General features: G+C 43.9%; 1 protein-coding gene across 2 annotated transcripts in view; it reads left to right on the top strand.

Moving 5' to 3' along the window:
* Nucleotides 1-15,227, top strand: part of nrp1a (neuropilin 1a) — a 55,530-nt gene extending 40,303 nt beyond the window's left edge. The window contains exons 8-17 of one of the 2 annotated variants that reach the window (XM_070852886.1): nt 1,723-1,867; nt 5,318-5,649; nt 7,468-7,612; nt 9,712-9,801; nt 10,558-10,608; nt 12,458-12,601; nt 12,724-13,001; nt 13,120-13,216; nt 13,328-13,381; nt 13,500-15,227. In XM_070852886.1, coding sequence (XP_070708987.1) covers nt 1,723-1,867; nt 5,318-5,649; nt 7,468-7,612; nt 9,712-9,801; nt 10,558-10,608; nt 12,458-12,601; nt 12,724-13,001; nt 13,120-13,216; nt 13,328-13,381; nt 13,500-13,786 — 1,623 coding nt within the window. In that variant the 3' untranslated portion in view covers nt 13,787-15,227. Of the gene's footprint in view, nt 1-1,722; nt 1,868-5,317; nt 5,650-7,467; nt 7,613-9,711; nt 9,823-10,557; nt 10,609-12,457; nt 12,602-12,723; nt 13,002-13,119; nt 13,217-13,327; nt 13,382-13,499 lie in introns of both variants that reach the window. The other variant, XM_070852885.1, reaches the window with a different exon arrangement.
* The last annotated feature ends 6,493 nt before the right edge of the window (nt 15,228-21,720 follow it).

Below are 21,720 nucleotides of genomic sequence, written 5' to 3'. Positions count from 1 at the left end.
AATAAAGTGAAACTATCTGGAAATATCAAGCTCTGATAACTTTTCTAGATGCTTTTGCAGCCTTGGCTCTACGTAAGACAGTCATCGTGATCTAAATAGTAAAAATAATTCATTTTGGCATTTATCTGACCAGTATCTTAAAAGCCATCCCTGCAGATGTACTGCACTTGGAATATCTTATCTCAGTAGAGTAGCAAACAGACTTAAATTGTTTGTTCAAAGTCTGTGGTGGTCGTAGCCACAGGGCGGGTTATGTAAGGAATGTAGCCCCTGTTTTATGTTAGGCCCCCGTCAGTTCATTGTAAAATAAACGGGGATGACAAACAACTTGACAAACAGGAGTTAAAGGGGAAGTTAAACGGGTTTGAAAGGAACAGTAGAGACCGTCAAGTTTGAGCAGCTGGTAGAGGTGGGTAAAGAAGAGAAGCGAAGGGGGGGGGGGTGACACGTATCACCGCGGTGTGACAGCGACCATTGATTGCTGATCAGACCTTGTTTTGTCCATCTGGTGGACACACAACCTAAACCGTGGGAGTCCAGATACTCACAGAGGTATGTTTGTGCCCAACATCCTCATATTGTGTGGCATGTAAATACCACAAGGCATTTTTGAGTGAAAGGCCTCATGTGGAACAAAAAAAAAAGTTCTCGACAGCAACTGAGTATCCAAACAAACGCATTTGTGCTGCAGTGTACATATGCCCCCGGGCCTGATTATTTTATGGTCTCTCTCTAAAGTACACAGTCCTCTCTGTAAAGTGGGGGTTTAAAGGTGCCGTGGTAAGCCTTGCCTGTGTTTTCCGGACTCTAAAGTGGTTTTGTGCGGAGGGGCACCATTTGCTGCATGCTGAGTGTGCAGTCTGAAGTCTTAGCACCGCTCTGGAAAAAGCCACTTTACAGTTAGTGAGTGGAAAGGAGACTCTGCATGACATTTAAGAGAGTGGATGACTTTGTTGCTGGGTCCCTTAGTGGCGGGGTTGACAGGCATGCTGTATGGACTAATGGGTCAGCCCTGGTGGTGTTTTAGTAGAACTGCTATCCTTCTATCTATTGTCTGTCCTCTCTGCCCTTTAGCTACTTTGTCGGGGAGGTCAGGAGGTCACGTGGTCACTGGTGTGATTCAGTTATGCTGAATGAACTGTGATGCACGGTGGGGAGTTGTTTCGCTGGGTGGCCGGCCTCCTCGTATGTGCTAGTAAACTGTCAACTGACCCCTGGGGAGAACAGTGATCTCTGACCTTTAAACAAGACACTGCGGTAAAGCCTCCCCCCATATGTGTAAGTAGAGGACAGAAAAAGGGCATCTTGAGCCAATCTGGTCTTGTCAGCGTTACACATAGTGCATCAGGTTTCACAGTCACAGTCCGCAGCCTGTTTGTGACGCCACATGTGTTACGGCAGTGAGCGCTGGGGCAATATCAGGGCTGACAGGAAAATCAGTTTAATGTGCATATAGGACAGTTGTACAAACGTTATTGCCACTTTGTGAAAATTGTCTTTATAAATACTTACATTTCCAACGCTTGACTCAATCCATAATAAATCCAATCACTCCTTATGTCATTGGTTTCAAATTTGCAAATTCTTGTGGTATCATAATCTCCCTGAATGTAAATCTTTCACTGTTTTGGCTCTCTGCTTCTTGATTCACTGCAGCCAAGGTCTCGGAGAAATTCTTATCCTCAAAGTCAATAATTTACTTTCCCTCTGCCTCTATCACAGGTTTTCCAAGGCAACACCAACCCAGCAGATGTTGCCAAGACGATGCTGCCCAAGCCCACGCTAACACGCTTCGTCCGCATCCGCCCCGTCACCTGGGAAACAGGCATCGCACTGCGCTTTGAGGTGTATGGCTGTAAGATATCAGGTGGGTACTGCTGAGTTCACCTGCTGATCCACATGCATGCATACACACACATCTCAACTCTATCTGTGCCCAAAGTTGCCACTGAAAATGTGCAACTCTACATTCTATTCTATTCTATTCTATTATAGAATATTATTATTAAAAATAGTTTCAAATACAATAATCAGATGATGCCACTGGGTCTATGTATGATTTCTGCCCATGCCCCTGTGTTGGTCTAGCTCTCTTCTTTCTGCAGCATACTTGGTATTTCCCACCCTGGCCCCAGTTGCGCAAACACCTGACATTTGCCAGGTGTGAGATGAAGCTCTATTTCTATGTCCGTCTCTAAACTAAAGCAAGCTGCTGCATAATAGAGTAGTGGCACATGAAGGCGGATTACCTATTTATATAACCCCATGTTTAGATGTACCTCATTCAATATAAATGGAGCCAACAGCTGGCAGGCAGAGAGAGCTGGAGCTGGGTGGGATCTTTATGGTCCCATCCCTCATGCTGGTCTGGTCCCAGCCTCCTCTTTAGCCACATTCTGTCTTTTGCTTACAGAGCTTTGATTTTGGCAAAGCTCTTCCCATCTTTGCCTTTTTGTCGATGTTATTTTAATGAGTGGTGTGTGTGTGTGTGTGTGTGGCTCACTTTCATATGGTTTTAGCACATCTGTCTGCATCTCTATGGGTTTATGAGCATGTGTATTGAATGTTAATTAGTGCTTGCCAGTGTGTTTTGCTCTTCTCTGCTTGGATTGAGAGTACAACTCACAAAGACATGAAAAAATAGTAATTTTTGGTTTATGTTCAGGAGGAAGCCTTGGACTGAAGTTAGGGTTAGGATTAGTTGTTGTGCTCATATGCAAAGAGTGGGAGTGTTCTGTGTGTGTGTGTGTGTGTGTGTGTGTGTGTGTGTGGAGTTATGCCATTATGCATTACATATGTGGGGCTGTTCATGTAATAGCACTGTGGGCACAGCAGGGTTACAGCTGGGGCGTGTGTTTCAGGCACACGACCAGACCACTGTGCAGAGCGTAAACACATGACAGGACCGAAGCTGCCACAGGGCCTCCGTAAAGGACGTCAGCACCCCTGGGTGCTCTGAAGACACTGCCAGGCCTATTGCATGCTAGCAGCGCAATTGGAGAGAGAGAGAAACAGTGCGGCTCTTGAGGGTTGCATAAACTCAGTGACTCACGCCGTTCTACCTTGACTGTTGCAGAACTTTGCAGAAACTTTTTTAAAAGAATAACGAAGAACTTTTTAGGGCAGCTCCAATTTTTCAGAAAAGTAACACCGTAGTAACACTTTGGATCAAAGTGTGTCAAAACTAAGGTGTGCAGTGTAAAGCCATATTAGATTTTTTAAAGGTGTATTTTTTTTCCTAAGTTCCCACTCTACTATAGAAGTCAAGACCATAACTGAAGTACCATATTAGAGGAGTTGTCGCCCAGAACGTTGCAAGATGTTTTCCCTTAAATCATCATTAATAAAAAAGATTCACCACCCTGTTGTTTGTAAATATGCCATGTTGTATGAATATCCCACTGATGCTCCACCCAAACCCTAAATGTGGCCCACATAGCCATGCATCACCACCTGCAGTCCACAAAGACACACACACACACACACACGTTTGTTCGGTTGGGTGTGTCACTGCGTGCATGCAATCCCTGAAGGTTCTGTGATCGCAGCTGAAGTCGATTAAGAGCTCCAGATGACCCAGGGAGTTTACCCTAGTGTCTAAACTCAGATCAGACACAAATACACACATACACTTTCAATCACACACATATACCTTTCTTTCATATCCTCCCACTTCAAAGGCAGCCAGTGTGCTGTACTGTAGCTCCACCAGAGGCTAGCTCCTCTGATCCATCTCAAACAGATTCTGACCAAAGACAAAAGAAAGAATGTAGAAAAAGACTAAAAACAGTCAAGAGGCTGCCGCACCGCCAGTGTTTGTTCCTTGAGCTCCAGTTTCTAGAGTGCAGGGCCAAAGATTCGTCTCATGGGTCCGCATAGGAGCCGCTTTAGATAACCAGAAAGAGAGACAAGTATGAATGAGGCCTTGTTCACCAAGTCTTTGCTCAATTTTCTCATATGCAGCTATGCTATTGAGTCGTGCGGCAGCACACAGTTTGTCTCACACAGACACAGACAATGTAATAATGCCTGCATTTATTCCTCCGTGGGAGCAAGATAGTAAATGTGTTATTGCTTAACGGAGATGCCTGACTCAGTGTCTTGGGATCAAGTGCTGTAGGAGGTTTAAGAAGAGACAGACAGCAACGTTTACCCCTTATACAAACCGCTAAGCGACACACTTCTAGTGATACATGGAGAAACTTATGTAGGCTTCAGACGCAAGGACTACGAAGACGTTTCACAGACCTCTAGTACTATATTCAATCTTTAATAAATATGTACAAATAATATACTCACAGAGACTGGACTCTTTCTGGTCATTGTGGTCATTTTCAAAAAGAAATCTTTGTCAAGGGGATGTAATTTACTGTAGGGATGTACAACTAAACCGTCCAGCAATGCAATTAATCCTTGAAAATGTGATGTTCATTCAAGTCAAATCTAACATTCAAATAATAGCCCTTCTTTTATGTGGACCGACCCCCAACAGATGGTGGGTTAAACACAAAAACTAGTGCTCAAAAAGTGTAATCAGGTTGTGGGCTCAGATCTGGAAAGTTGAGAAAATATATTTTAAACATGCAACGCTTCTGAGCAAAAAAGTTTTTTTTTTCTGTCCAGCTCCTGATATGGAGGAACGGCATCAAGGAAAAAATGATGATAAAACGTAAGAGAACAACATATAGAAAATAACCGAAATGACGGGGTATGGATTGGAAGGACAGTGGGAGAAGAAAGTTTAAGAAAGTGCACAGCAAACAACGTGATGTTAAAAGACACAGTCCCACCGATGTTGACAGCTGTAGAGCAGAAGGTAGATGAGTGCAGCAGCAGATAAAACACAAAGAGAATGTGTTTTCGTGTGTGAGTATACGTGAGTCTGTAGAAGGAGCAGGGGGTGGATAAGGGAGATGAAAAGAAAAAGTGCTCCCAGAATGCAGGACGGTGAAGCACCAACTGAGAGGAGTGTTTTAATTGGCTGCCTGGAGACAACCGCTTCAGGCAGAGGAATTAGTATGCATGAGATCTGCAGACAGCCAAAGAAAGAGAAAGGGAAAAGAGGGAGAGATCACAGAGAACCATCACAAAGAGTTTGGGGAATTGTCCTTCTCACTTTGACTTTCACTATCCCTGTTGCCCCTATATGAACCTGAAACTCGCCAAACTAGAGCTGTGGCATTGAAAACGATGTCGAACATTAAGCATCTGGACTTAGATCAAGTCTTTTGTTGTCTATACAGTCGTCATTTCTGCAGGTTTTCACTAGTTTGTATCAAAAAACTAAGCACTGTTTGCCTTCCCTTTTATCTTTCAGAGTACCCATGCTCGGGCATGTTGGGCATGGTATCGGGTTTGATCACTGACAACCAGATCACAGCATCGTCCCACACGGACCGGAGCTGGGTACCAGAGAATGCCCGCTTGTTGACCAGCAGGACCGGGTGGACGTTGCTGCCCCAGCCCCAGCCCTTCACCAACGAATGGCTGCAGGTGGATCTTGGTGAGGAGAAGCTAGTGAAGGGGCTGATCATTCAGGGAGGGAAGCACCGTGAGAACAAGGTCTTCATGAAGAAGTTCCGCCTCGGTTACGGCAACAATGGCTCCGACTGGAGGATGGTGTTGGACACTAATGGAAATAAGCCAAAGGTGAGTTTTTCTTTGCATGTCTTTTGTTGATCAGATGCTACAATACCCTTAAACAGTGTTTTAGGATGTCTATGTCTATTCTTCAGACTTGCTAACAAAGCATAACCCTAAGGGAAGTTCTTCCAAGGGAATACATTTGAAATGATTGTTTGATTTCAACCAAAAGATGGTGGGAAATGATTTGAATACATCCTCCTAAATGTGTCTCTCAGACATGTCATAACATTGATTCCAATTATGACGCATTTAGTCCGTTTTCACCACGGCGTTGTGCCTGGCAGTTGTGAAGTCATTAAGCAGTCGGTGCGAGTCAATTTCTGCAGCGCTTTGAATCACGTTAGGATCAGCAACTCAAGCCTCTCAGAAAAACCTCCGCAGTTCTCTCTTCCTGCTTTACATTCTGCACGACACAAAACATCCAACCCCTTTTCACTGGGCGGCGAAACCTCTCCAGAGGAAGAGGAAGGAGAGGTGAAGGGAGTCTGGCGAAAACAGGAGACGAAAGACAAGGATAAGAGAGGCAACGCGCGACAAAGCGAACTGACCCAGGATTTATCTGCCGGTGTCGCCACACACGCTTCGCTCAATGCATTCACACGCTTCCAACAAAAGTACTGTATGTACATATACAGGGTTCACAAAAAGTTAGGGATATTCGACTTTCAGGTGAAATTTATGGAAAATGTAAAAAGTGAATGCTACAGTGATATTATATCATGAAAGTAGGGCATTTAAGTATCAGCATGCAATGGTAGTTTCTTCATCTTAAACAATTTATTGAAAGAAAATCTAACAACAGTGGAGGGTAAACGAGGGTAAACGTAAAATTGGGATGTGGCCAAAGGACGTCCACTCCTCTCCTTTCTGTGACTCTTCCAGTCTCTGTATCTCTGTTGCAACCTGCTGATGACACTCTGTGACCCTCTAAGCTCAGTGGACACTTCATCTGAGGACCTGTTTGAAGCCTCCAGTGTTGAGGTGCTGCTGATGGTGTCGTTTTGGTCTCATGATGTCAGAATGTGAACAGCATGATGAGGAGGACTGTTTAAATACCAATTCTAACTGAAGCAGGAAATGTATTGGTGGTGGTTCATCCTGAAATTTCACCTGAAAGCCGAATATCCCAAACTTTTTGTGAGTAGTGTATATGAGCACATACACAACCATGCGCACCTCCAACGAGAGCTGCAACAGCCCGTCCCCAATTACAAGCGTCCCTGACAGGGCATAAATCTGATCCAGATGGGCTGATGGTTGATTGATGAAGGGACTAAGGAGGATCCATATCGCCCCTGTCCTAGTTAGCCGCATCTCTGCCCTCGCCTGAGAGGTTCCCAGCATCTGAGTTCCACCAGGCAGTTCACGTGATCGCACCCATTAATTCATCTCCATCAATCCTCTGTCGCCTCCTTTGCTTAAACTTCGTGCATCCCACATCCTTTCGCCTCATTTATTCATTTGCTTGCAGAAGATCTGAGGCAGAGTTGAAGGAGCCAAGAGTTGACTCTGACAGAGGTGTCTGTCATGCTGTCTTTGCCGCTGCGTCGCTTGCTTAAGCTGTGTTTTAGATGTCAGTAGGATGAGAGAGATGCGGTCAGCTTCTGTTCTTTCCCATCATCTTTTCCACCTACCCAGCACATGTCACCCCTCCGCCCCACTTCTGGTTTTCACAGGGCAGGCACACTGCCTCAGGGTATCTGCGTTTGGAGAGGTGCATCAGTCAAACGGCCAGCGGTGACAATACCAGCGATATTGTGTTTGGTCTTTTTTCACTCACTCTTCCCTCTTCCGTCCACCTTCTCTCCTTTTACCTGCCAGATATTTGAAGGGAATACCAACTACGACACTCCCGAGCTGCGGATGGTGGAGCCTCTACTGACCCGTTTCATCCGAATCTACCCAGAAAGGGCCACTCCTGCTGGCATGGGCTTGCGACTTGAGCTCCTTGGCTGCGAGATTGAAGGTAAATTGGAACAAACCCCAATTATTATTAGTATTACTTATGTGTCGGTGCAAAATCCAGCAAAAAAAAAAGAAAGAAGCAAATGGTCTGGTATTAATAGCTACGGTGGCTGATTTCTCTACCAGACATAATAACACTTCTACTGGTTGTGCTTCAGTTGCTAACCAGAGTGAAACTGCTTCTTCATGCTCATGACATTTCCAGCTGTGGTAACGCTTTAAACCACGGAAATAACATTTTCACTCCTAGTTTTAAAGTCACTGCCCATGATTACATCAATACAGGTGAGCCATCTATCATCCTAGCTAACGACATGGCTGTAAGTAGTTTGCACGTCATGTCTTCGCCACAGTTGGGGTTATTTAAAGATGTGTGTGAGGGCTCCCAGTGTTGAGCCCACAGCTGCCCAGCTCCTGCTCTTTATCCCTACAAGGGACAGTTGTCTTGTCTCCCTATTACATCAAAGCTGCCCCCATAGCTGGCCACTTCTAGAAGGGATCAAATGAAAGCCCACCTGGCCCAGTAGGATTATTGCAGCCTGGCCCCCATCACACTCTTCTCACCCGCTGCATGTCTTTCTTCCTTCAAAGAGCCGCACACACTTTGCTATCTTTAAAATGACCCCTTATGTTTTGGAGCTCCTTATCTGTGTCTCTCAAAGCTGATGTAACACAGAAACCGCTCGACAGCGTAAGAGTGTGTAGCATGCTAGCTAAGTGGATTTACATATTGGATTTCAGGGAGGCCCGTTCAGTTCTAAGTCTCGTGGACTCCCACCGGGAGCTTTACTCAGATGATAATGCTTGTTTTCAGTGTTAATGCCAAACACACACATGCTTGTAGAGACGTGTACACACAGTGCAACCGCAATCACCCTGCCAAGCATGCGGTTACAGGCATGTATATACAATCTCACACATACACAGGTGCTTGTGCAAGTGTGTGTGTGTGTGTGAGTATGTGTGTGAGTGTGTGTATGTGTGTGTCTGGCAAGCCATAGCAGGAGGGCTAAATCCTCATTTCTGTGAGAGGCTCCCCTGACGCAGCGCTGACCCCATCCCTGACCTTCCCCACCCTGAATCTGACAGGGGCTGATCTGCCTCATATTTCATCCAGCAGAGGAAGGGAGCGAGCAAGAGCGTTGGCTCACACACATGCGCACGCGTGCACACACACTCGAAGTCTCCACACACACTGCACACATGCATTTTTCAGGCAGTTTGCCTCTATCTGTCTATGTCTCCCTCTCTCTCTCTCTCTCTCTCCACCTCTTCTTTTTTCCCTCCGCCTACACAGGGGAAACCCGTTCATTAGTCAGTCAGCGTAAACACACACAAATGCAGAAACGCCGCAAGACGGTTGTGCGGCAGCGGAGCGTGGAGTGGATCTAGGGGCATGCCCACATCCAAGTGCAGCAGGGCAATAATGAGAGGGCACTACGGCAGCCACAGGCCCTGCCTATAGCCAATCCCAGGCCAAGTTTCTACATCTTTAAATTTCAGCCGCCCAAGCTCTAAGCACCATGCTTTAGCTTCAACTCTATTTATACACCCACACCTCCACAGCATGATAAAAGGAAGGATGCTAATAGCTCAAGGCTATATTCAATCCTGGTGTGTGACCATGGGCAGAAAACATGCAGAGCTCACGTATACATATTTTAGTGTTTCTTTTATTTTTTTCTTATTTTCTATTTTAACTATGAAGCAGGCTGAAACCCCGTCTTTTCAGACTGCATCTACACCCCATGCCGGCACTCCTTGTGTCTCATCTCTTTAAACAACCAGGAGACCTTTTACTTTAGCACGCAGTGTACTCTGTGTATTTATTCATTGCTTTGGACAAACTGCCAAAGGAATGTAAAGTGTTTTCAAACCGTGAAAGCATTTTACATTCAGACAACACGATCAGACAGTGGTCAGGAAAAATAACAGGAATGTGATGATACGCTAATGTTAATAGCTAATGGGCCACATTAGTTTACCTTATCTGATTACTAACAGAAAATATAGATATGATGGTTTGCCGTGACTCCATGTGACTCCAGCTTGAATCTAATCCATGTTGTCTGCTGTGTCTCCTCTTCCCAACCTTTACAGCTCCTACGCTCCCGCCTACCACGCTACTCCCGAGCACTACTCCGTCAGACGAGTGTGACGACGACCAGACGAGCTGCCACAGCGGCACAGGTGATGACTACGATGTGACAGGTGCTAACATCGCCCTCATGAGACTGCAACCAGTTCCCCCTCTTGCCCTTCTGCTATGGCTCACACTCGATCTGCTCCAGCTTCACTGCTCTCCGTCACAGTTAGATTTAATACCACAGCTCATCTACCGTCTACTCTGCACACGTACAAGCAAGCATGCATGCATGCACCCACATTGGCGTTGGCATGTGCACAGCTCTAATTAGCTGCACCTGTAGCTCCCCCTGTCCTTCACAGTCTTCCCTCCACCTCTGCAAACTCCCAGGAGAGGATTGTTGCACTTGTTTTAGAGATTGCCAAGTGTGCACATCCACATCCGCCCGATTCCCGAACGTAACAGCAGCCAACTCTGCCTCTCTCTTATCTTTTCATCTTTCACCTGCCTTCTCCTCCCGCACCTCTGTCTCCACTCACTCCTCTTGGCCTCATTTCCTACTAACCCAGTAACTCTCCGAGCCCGCACTGCTGCCGGCACTCCCCCATTAACCAGCAGTCTCCAATGATGAGCACGGCACCGTGTCAGTCACATGTTTTTAAAAGTACTGCATAAGTGCTTCATGGTAGATATACAGAAACGGGGCACTTATAGCAATGGTACAAGGCATGTGTTGAGTACTGTGTTTTTATATTTGCTCTATTTAGCCAGTATGGATACATTTAGTGCATGAGAGCAGTTATTGGAAAACGAACTCATTTGAAAACACTGACCATGCTGATGGTGTTGTGTTGTGACAGGTGGCACCACGATGCCAGAGACCACCACTACTGAAGAAGATACCATCCCAGGTGAGCAAGAAGTGAAAATATTTGAACTGCTCAAGTTTCTTTTTAAAATTCGTTTGCATAGATGTGTACCTAAGCAAGTGATTGCCAGCTAAAGACAGCCTCACCCCTCTGATGCGTGTCTGTTATTAAAGCTGATGATATCGCCCTGAGAGGCTCCAGCTGACAGAGCGAGGGCGGCTGTGTGATGCAGGGCTAGCTGATGATTAGCGCTGGTGCTCTGGTGCTGCCTTCTCAGCATAATCACTAATCACTGAGCCGACACTGACGCACACTGAATACGCATACAGACAGACACACACACACACACACACGCACGCGCGCCACAACACAAAACAGGAAGGCACAATGCAAATGACCACAGGAAATTAGGTGTGCTCGGGGGTCACTTGCAGAGACACACACACACACACCGACGCCTATAGCAGGTTGATGAGGCAGCAGGCAGTTGAGAGGCTGTGCCCCAGTCTGACCTTGGCTAATGGGCCATAGGCTCCACCCAGCCCCCTTCACTCTGTCAGCTGGCTCTGTGTGTCTGCAGTCTACTGGGGCACCAGCCATGATAATGGATGAGAGCTGAGGTGCCGGCGTGTGTGTATGCGTATTTGTGTTTGAACATAACTAAAAGTCTAAGGTAAACATTTATCGGCCTGATTTTTCATTTCAAGAGTCTCAAACTATGCATGCTAATCAGTTCTGTGCATTTGTCTGTTCGGGTGCATGTGTGCCGTGCACTCTAATGTCAGAGGACGTAGTTTCCTTTGGCTTCTGGCAAGAGAAAGTCTCTTTTTCTTTTCATCAAATAGCCAAGTGAGTCATGTGGCTGCTCATCTTATCCAGAGCTTGTTGGTAGCCTCAGTCAGAGCCTCCCAAGAATGGAAAAAAAAAAAAAAAAAGCCAAAGCCATTTTAATTGGGAACGGGATGTCTCGACGAAAAAGTGGCTTGGCGTCTGAAATGCGGTTCCACATGGAATTTTATCCTTTGCGTTTAATGGGTACATAGAGTCGTTGCCTGCAGAAGCTGGTATAAACCCTCCCATTATTAAAGAGAATATTGGCTCATATATTCTGTCATTTGGAGAGCTGTCTCATTGTATCTTTAAAGGCATCTCACGGGTTTAGTTTAAGGCCATGGCTAACATCCCAAACATCCCGCTCCCTTGTGTTCCCAGGAAGTCTTTCTTTATCCAATTTGAAAAACACTAAAGCCCGAGCTCCCACACATTTTCTTGCCTCTACTGAGGCTTCTTCAGCGCCGCGTGTGTCCATGGGGGATTGCATTGTTGGAATGGGGCCCCGGCACTGTTACCATAGCTGTCTTCAAACCTCAAGTCCCTGCTCTCATTAAAATGCTGAGCTCTCTGCAGGTTGCTATGAATGTTGCTTTCTCAACTGGACACCATGTCCAGACCCCATCTTCCTCCTCCCCTGCCCCTCTCTTTGTGTCGTGCCTGTTCTTAGTGTACCTCTATACCTCTTTATATGCCCTGCTACATTCATTAAAAAGAGATCATTAACTGCAGCCAAGAAATAAGGTCTACATAAGGTCTATACTCTTGGTTCGCTCTTTTTCTCATGTTAGAGCCAAACGCTGCCTCCCATCCCACTGTTTCTTCCTCATGAGTTCAGCTGTTTTAATCTCCCCTGTGGATGCCCGGGCTTACATCCTGCAGTTCTTTGCTGCCCTCTAGTGCTTTGTAGCTGATAGAGTTGAGTGGATGAAGTGCCACAGTGAAGCATCATATCATGATAGGTCCCTCAGTTATTGTTTTGGAGCTTCTTCTTTTGTAATAAGGACAGTGATGACCTCCTCTGACACACGATCCTGACCTTTCTTCGACACATTTGCAGCTTTTCTGTGGTTTGCTTGCGACTTCGGCTGGGCCAATGACCCCTCCTTCTGCAGCTGGACATCAGAGGACACTGGCTCCAGGTGGCAAATCCAGTCCAGCGGCACCCCCACCCTCAACACTGGACCTAACATGGACCACACAGGTGAGGACCCTGTACTCTGCCTCTCAGCTGGGATATACCGAAATTGTGCAAACTGCAGAAGTCCTATATTATTATAGTATTTGACTTTTGTCAGTAATACAGAAAGTTCTTTTATCCAACAGGTGGATCAGGGAACTTCATCTACACCTTAGTGACAGGTCCCCAAGAGACTGAGGTGGCTCGGCTGGTCAGCCCTGTTGTCAGCTCCCCAGACACAGACCTGTGTGTGTCCTTCTGGTACCACATGTTCGGGTCGCACATCGGCACACTACATATCAAACAGCGCAAACAGACAGCTGATGGACCGGCTGACATCCTGCTGTGGACAGTCAGCGGTCACCAAGGCAACCGCTGGAGGGAAGGTCGTGTCCTCGTGCCACGCAACAACAAACCCTATCAGGTAAACTGGTCCACCTTTTAGCCTGCGACTCCTATTCTTCTCCTAGTGGTGCAGCTGCGTGCCGTCCATTGTGGGATTCAAGAAAAGGCAGCTGAAAACTCTCTCACTTTTTGTGAAGGTGGTGATCGAAGGTCTGGTGGGCGGAAAAAGCTGGGGAGACATCGCTGTGGATGACATTAAGGTGCTCAATGGACTCACCATGGTGGATTGTAAAGGTGAGGCTTTTACTCTTCATTGTTGCAGCACCTGCATTCAGTTCTTCAAATATAACTGCAGCTTTTTTTTTTTCTTTCTGCACTGGATATAATTAATTTCTGTTTGAACAGATCCTGACGTGCCCACCGAGCCAATGCTACCAGAGGATCGCCTCAATGAAATTCGTAAGTCGCTACACATGGAGGGTTCATTCAGAGTCATTCCTTCTTGGGTAACCATTTGCGATTCCTATTCAAATGTCACGTCTCACTGTTCTCTTCTGCTTCTCTATCTCCCTTCCAGCTGAGGAGATTACTGAATACCCAGACTTTGTGGAGACCAACCAAATCAGCGGAGCAGGCAACATGCTGAAGACGCTCGACCCCATCCTCATCACTATTATCGCCATGTCTGCCCTGGGGGTCTTCCTGGGTGCCATCTGCGGAGTGGTCTTGTACTGCGCCTGCTCACACGGAGGCATGTCGGACAGGAACTTATCAGCCCTGGAGAACTATAACTTCGAACTAGTAGACGGCGTCAAGCTAAAGAAAGACAAACTCAACGTACAGAGTTCATACTCAGAGGCGTGAGACGAGACTGAGCGCATTGGTTTTAACTGTGCGACACGCGGAGCTCACAGAGTGTGCACAAGACCGGCTGGAGGCTTATCCTCTCGTGTATCCATGAGTAGGTTGGCTCAAAGGACTGCCAACACCCTCCACTCGCTGTGTGAGGGACAGGTTCAGGAACCAATGGGAGGTTTTGGACTGATCCATGCTTTTCTCAGGAGCTGCAGTAAAAAGAACCTACCAATAGGAGACACTGTGTACAAATAAAATACAGAAAAAAATATGTACAGATGATTTAGATGATATTTTAATTTTCTATTTTGATTTTCATTCATTTTTACAATCGGATGCTGGTGTTGAGACCAATTTATTAATAATGTTTAAAGTATTTATCGTTTTCTGGGAAAGAAATGTGTTTTTTTTTTTTAATTATCAGTTCGTTGAAGGCTGTTGTTTATTTTCAAGTTCTGAAAGAGACGTATCAAAATCCGAAATGAACCATATCCAGCAAAACTGTAGATTTGCCCCATGGTGTGGCATACAGGGTGTGCCCGTGACCCATGACCCTGAAACATGTACCCTTTTCCCCTTTGACCTCTATCACTCTAAAGTAAGGGTTCCATTCATGGCAATGTATGGTTCTGACAGTGCCTTTAGTACATTTCGGTTGACCTCCTCTGTTGACCCAGGTGTTTTTTACTGTACTCGGCTTAAGTTATGATGACAGGAAACAGGGGCACATTATCTTATAAATACCTGCGAAACAGGAAAACAATCTTTCACAGTACTTTGTTTTATTTTCTGTTGTTTATCTGTCCAAAAAAAAACCCACACAGTGTAAATAAGTTTTAATATATTTTATTGCCCTTTTTCAAGAAAGTAAAGAGGAAAAAAGCTGCAGTATCCCTTTTTTCACGTGTTTGTGTGTGTGTAAATACAATCTTTTGACTGTTTTGTGGAAGGTGCAGTGTTATTGTTTTTAATTTTAGATTCCTTTTGCTCAGACCAGTAAGATTCTTGTGATGCTGATATTACAGCAATTTCACTGTGCATTCAAGCCATCTGTCATCAAAACACCCACTTCACAAAAACCACCAAAGGAGGAATGAGTCAAAAAAAACAAAAAAACAAAAAAAAAAACAGCTGATATGATGATTTCTTGGCACTCTTTCTCAACTAATCGCTCATTTCTTTATCATATCTCTGCAGTGATTTCGACTGGCCAACATAATATTTTCACTTCGTGCGAGCTCATATCGACGGCAGAGACGGTGGGAAAAGCGCATCAAACGTCTGCCGACATACCAAAAACACAACAATCATCACTGCTTTGCTTTAGCTAAGACCTAGACTAGCATGTCACCTCCAAACATCACTGTGGATTGTTCACTGAAGAAGTGCTATCTGGACAATGCAGCTTGAATGCACTTTGTTACTGATTCCCTTATTCTAAGGAGCCTATTAAAAGAGGGTCAAATACACTAACTGAAGAATGGTGCTATCATTACTTTAGCCGGACGTACTTGTCTCATGATAAACCCAGTTTGTATTGTTCACATGCTGTATTGTAGCTTAAGGCCTCTCTGGCCGCATAAGAAAAAAAAAAAAAAAAGGTTTTTACGAGTTTCACGTGTAGCAGCCATAAAGTTGTGATGTCAGAACTGATGTCATTATGACGGGACACTGGTACAGCAGGGGATCAAGTGGTGTCACCTGAATCAGGTCGTCTTGCCTCCCTTCCGCGGCTTTACCAAAGGATGGTTGCTCTCTTTTTTCTTTTTTTTTTCTTTTTTTTTGTTCACTGGAGGTTGTCACCAACACACAAAATGCTGTAAGACCACAGTTCACTAATGGTCATCACTCACACAAGAACTGACTACTTGCTTGCTCCCTGTCAGAGCCCTCCAGAGAGAGAAATCAGGAGGGGGAATGATAAGACCCTTGTAGAGAATGTGCGACAGTCTGTTTTTCTATCTCCTTTTTAAGCTAAAAAGAGAATGTCACCTCAATGTAAACTCTTCGAATCTCCGCTGAGACTCTTATTTGCAGATGGATGGAACAATCCCATCACTAGACACTATAAAGGGGAAGGGACTCTGTGTGAACTCCATGTGAGATATCAGGACACAAAGGCCGATGGGACCGGACCTTAGTGGTTTTTCCACACCACAGTGAAACAATCAAAAATTCGATCCTGAGAAGGGTGACGTCTTTTACATCTGTGTGCTTTGTATGTTGTGCCGTGGTGAACACATTCTCAGCTTGTTATTTCAGATTTGACCTCCCACTCCTCTCAACTGCTCCACCCGTGCTGTCAGCCGGAGAGAGAGGACCGTAGCTCCGGCTTCAACTAGAGAAAAAGGATACTGTAGCGTGGACTCAAAACAAACGATGTTGCACTGATAAATATATTTAAGAAGTTTATGTGTTTATAGCATTCATTTGCAAAAAAAAAAACAAAAAAAAAAAGAGGAAAGTCTAAAACACAAAAACACGTGTTCATTTCTTTCATCTTTTTTTTATATATATATATATATAGTTTCAGATTATGTGATATAATTCTGAAATGTAAAAATATTGAGATGTTTTCATTATTGAAAAAGGCAAAAATAGATTTTCCAAACAGTAATGTCCCTCCCTTACCTTTACATGGCATATTAACGCTTCGTTTTGTACTGTTATTCAACTTTTGTGCAGATTTTGGTTTTTTTTTTTACAAGAACAAGAAAATAAGACTTTTATTTTCAATACTGCTTCTGTAATTTGCTGTTGTAGGAAAAAAAAAACAAACAAAAAAAAAAAAACAAAAACCAATAAACAGCAAGGCCTTAAAATGAGAAGGGAATATTTGTGTTCTGATCCAAAAACTCCAACTCTTTCTTTTTTCCTATCCCGTTCCATCCTACGTCACAGCCGTGCTGTCGAGGGTTAGCCGGCGGCCTCGCCAGCAGCTCTGTGAAGTGACATCTGCTTTTTGCATCAAAGCGACGCGAAGGCACAATTACAGCAAGACAGTGATGTAAACACGAGCGGTTTGTTTGGTCTTTATCTCACAGCCCTCCAAAGATACAAATAAAAGGCATCTTCATATGAAGGAGGTGGGTCATTTATGTGGTTATTTGTTAATTACAGTGTAATGACGTTGCTTTGGCAGCTTTAATAGCAGAGAAAATGCAGCTGATTCATCATTTTACTCCGACACCCGCTAATAAATTTTGAATATTTAAGGCCATATCTCAGAGCAGATGGAAATAACTCCAGTGAGGTCTCTAATGTGGCGTCACCCCACCTATTGGAGTAGTAAACAGCGGTAGGGATCATGGGATGGAGCGAAGGGCGGGTGCTGACCACTAATGAGAAGCTGATGTGAGCTCCACTCAGCTGCTTTACTTTACTACCTCTATCATTTGGTGAAATTAGGCTTCATCATCAAGTACTACAGTGTGATTTTGGCTGACAGGGAATGAGTCAGAGCGCAGGAGAATGTGCACGAGAGTTTGACTTGTTCTGTTGTGCTATTGTTCTTGTTTTAATTTCTTTTTCGGTTCAGCAAAGGAGACAGAAGTATCAGTTTTACTGCGGCACTCGTGACAAGCACAAGTACTTGTGATCACCAATATCATTAACCACGAGCGCATCTTAGATAAATAGCAGTAATGCTTAGTCCCTTATTATCACACACGAGCACATTAGGAATCATTTAGCTGCTTATGCTTCACACGCAATTAACTAAGATTTGTAACCCAGCAACCCCACTAGATCCTTTTTAGCTCTTCTAGAATGACTTGAACCAATAATCTTGCACGGCAGTAATTGGCATTCATTAATTCATCAGTCAAGCAAGTAAGAGACGGAGCATCATCAGTCATTTGTTTGTGTTGCACACTTAGCGAAGAAGGGGAACTTAAAGCCACAGGCAGGGCTGTCAAATCATTCGAAGCATAAAACGATTCACAGAAAGAAACGCAGCTTTAACTGCTCGGGTGTCTTCAGTGGTGTGTGACTGAGTGAACTCAAAGGTTCCATTCAGCGCTACCAACTAACACCAAATATCGACACCAGTCATTCCCACATTAAAGAACGCTGAGGCCCAAATTGAAATCTGAAAATCTCCTGTGGCCCACCCAAACCTTTAATCGCAACTCTTAACATAACTATTCATGTCGACGTGGGCCTGGGGCAATGCACACAGTGAATTGTTGAGGTGGGTCACCGTGCAGGAGTGTTCGCTTCCCATCTCTGCACATGATTGTACATGCTTAGTTTCTGCGTGGTTTCAGTGGCACTTCTGAGCAATGCACACAGCTGGGCAGGGGATTGTCATCTGTTCCCACACATCTCAGTGATAAATCTCAACGATAGGCACTCACCTGTGTGTGCTTGCTACAACTTCCTTTCGTTTTTCTACATTCATTTTGATCTTCCGATGATCCTCGTTGAGGCTGACTCCTCCGCCCGAAGCCAGCGCTCCATTTTATCATTTTCCCAGCAGTGATGCATTGTTTTATTAATTACAATGCATAATACATTACATAATTGGAAATGAATGTATTTACTGTAAATGACCTCTGGTGGCCCACCTGCTGTACCTACACAGCCCACCACAGGGTCGCGGCCCACACTTTGGGAACAAGGGATCTGTACAACACTTCATCACTAAAGAGCATCACTAAATTTGATTTATTATGAAAAATCTATTGAATCTGTAGTAACTGAATGCAGTCATTATTTACAACTTCTAAACCCTGTATCGTGTAACTTCTTAGAAAGTGATCGGAGGAGTTTCACAGCAAAATGATGTGGTGCAGGACCCAAAGAGGTAAGATAGAGATGATCCGCAGCATTCATTAAATAGCTCATACATTATTATCAGTGTATTTGTGAACAATTGTAATTCCTCCTGTGGACACCCATAAGTTAGTGCAGTAAGTAGAGATATTATAATTGCTGACAAATACTCTGCATTAATGAACTCATATAATCACTGCATATGATTACATTGTAGTGTGTTATGAATAATTTGTCCATATGCTGCTTAGGAGTGTTAAAAACAGGGACTTAGTAGTAAAGATTTAGTGTGAAAAATGAAATCAGCTAATCGTGCGTAATGAAGTTGAAACTAGTTCCACCTGGAGCAGCTTCCACAGTCAAATGCTCAAGTATCAATGTCAGATACATTAATAAACCATTCACACGGGACGTTTTACTGCAAAATGAGTACTTTTTGATATTGAAATCAAATTCAGCGGGTGGTTTTTAAAAGGTGTGGACGCTTCAACCACCATTCAACACAATTACCAGACAGCCACTAACAGCCAATGACTGAAGTGTGAACTAGGTCTGTAGTTGTCCATCTTACCACTGGATGGCTCTGTGGAGTAATAAACAGGTCCAAATGTCTCCTGGATATGTGGAAGTGAACTATGACTGTAGTTTAGCACAAAAGTGGTTCCTCATAACTACCGTAGTTTTATAATTCCCACATTTAAGGCACATGGTTTCCTAAATAGTAGACAGCTCTCATGATAGGAATGGAGGTGCATTCCAGCCGTGTAGTAGCATACCGGTGATGACGGATTCTTCTCCATCTCATATCATCATCAGCATCATCATCATAGAAATGATGTCAATACTACAAATAATTATCAGAAGAAACTGTGTAAGATTGAGTATAGTCATTCATACAAACAGCTGAATAGGCCTTTATCACAGGACTTGTCACAGTTGTCCAAATTGTCTGCTGTTATAGTTTTGTTGTGATAGAGACAGTCATGACAGAATAGACTTAGACTTTCTGTATTGATCCCCCACAGGGGGAAATTCACATGTTACAGCAGCAACAATAGAAAAGAAAGAGTGAAGTGAAAAGTGAAGAAAGCAACAGTAGAAAATAAGCAAGAGCAAATAAATATATGTTGTGATGATAAATAAATATTTACACTATGGACATGAGATGTACAAGTATGGACAGGAGTATGAAAGGAAAGGAATGATATGAATGAAAAAACAGTGTGTTAACATCAGCCAGTGATGCTGCTGTTAAAGAGTCTGATGGCTGATGGGAGGAATGACCTGCGGTAGCGTTCCTTCTTGCAGGGTGGGTGCCTCAGGGAGCAGTCCAGGACAGAAGCGGCCCTCCTGACCTCACGTACTGCGGCCTGTTGGTGAGGTAGTCCGTTGTCCATGCAGCCAGGTGACAATGAAATGAATGGGATGTCCATGGCAGGAAGTCTGGACGCTATGAGAGGAAACCCTGTTTCCATGCAGTGACCACCACAGACCAGAGGCCATGAAGTGACATGTACAGGAAACTGTGTGTCACCACGTCATCACCACAAGTCTCTACTTTATCACCATGAACTATTGTGCTCTTCATGAAAGGTTTAATCTCTTAAAGCCCTAAAGCACTGGTTCCATCTCTAGAGAGCATGCCTCAGTCAGATTCTATCATTTTTGATCTTCACTTTGTAACATTTCCAAATGGGCTTCAACTCTTTGATTCTACATGAGATGTATTCATGTATAAGAATCACCGTTTCATCCGGATGTCTCAAGGAATTCTTGGTTCTCCGGAAAGATATGAGCCATTCGGACCAAATGAGAGATGGAATAAAAGTTTACATCCTGGTTCAGGGAGATTAAACTTTTCACCCATTTCAGAGAGTACGAAGGGAGATAAAGTGCTGCGCTCCCTGTTAAATGCTCCCAGGAGACCTAACAGGATTCAAGGATCTTCCGGACACGATAGTTTGTTTTCTCTTACATTTTTCCATTACGTCTCCAGTACTGAGGCACGAATAACTTTCAACTAAGTTTAAAGCAAACACATAACTGGCCAGCTGGGTTGATTATTTTCACTGAAACAGATCCAAACATTGTGCAGTCGGTGGCTCTGCATGTTTTACGAGGCATCTAATGCTGCGGAATTTTTTTTTTTTTTAAAAACCCATACGGTTATAATTTTGGGATTTAATCAGTGCAATTTTATATTTACAGTAATTTTATAATTATACTGTCAAAAAAAAGTTGAGCAATGAGGAAAAGAAATTACTTTAGGAGACACATACGTGACAAGTAATCCTAAAACTATAAACTATGGTCATGAAACCGTAAATCACTTATTATTTTACTTATTATCTTATTATATATTACTTCATTCATATTAATCTACAATAAAACTAATCTCAAGAATAACAACTACATATATAACTTTATTTAGATCCTTTTTATATATCATATAACTAACAATTAAACTGGTAATTGTGGTGAAATAACTGTTATCCCAAGGGTTTGGACTCACATGACACATCAGACAATCATAAAAGAAGAAAACACAGTCAGAAGTGCCTAAATAATGTCACTTTTATATTGTATATATACATATTCTTGCATACTTCAGGTTCAGAATGAGTAGTAAGTACAAAAACGTGGGTGGGGCAATAGCTCTAATGTAATCCTTTGGGGCAATTACACCAGATCAAAGCATGTCCACTAATAGTACTTGTTTTTGCCACCGACAGGCTCAGATCATTATGAGCTCATGTTATTATGAGCCTGTCAGCGTCTGACAACATTACAGAAATGATCCCTACAGGAAGAGACCTGTAAGATCCTTTTTGTGGTTAAATCAGAAATGCCCATCACATCACTTGGCTCGAGGCCGAGAGGTTCCATCAACAAAAGCAGTTCTTTAGACACGGAACTCGCTGGTCTACTGCGGTCCTGATCCATAGGCGGTGAAGGAAGATTGCACAAAAATGAAGGCAAAATAACTGATGGCATGTGGAGTTAGGGTCGGCTGTCAGTCACCACAGTTCACACCTTTTTTTTTTTTATAACATCAAATAAATGATTGAAATGAAAATGAACTCTTTATGCATCAGTGTGATAAGAACAACAACAACAAAATAACAGAAACCGTCTTTGGGAAAATGTATTTGATGTGTACTTTGACC

The sequence above is a fragment of the Pempheris klunzingeri genome, chromosome 21 (assembly GCF_042242105.1).
Source record: "Pempheris klunzingeri isolate RE-2024b chromosome 21, fPemKlu1.hap1, whole genome shotgun sequence".
Lineage (NCBI taxonomy): Eukaryota > Metazoa > Chordata > Actinopteri > Acropomatiformes > Pempheridae > Pempheris > Pempheris klunzingeri.
Note: the sequence above shows the minus strand (reverse complement) of the source record. Positions and strands in the feature narration are given on the sequence as shown.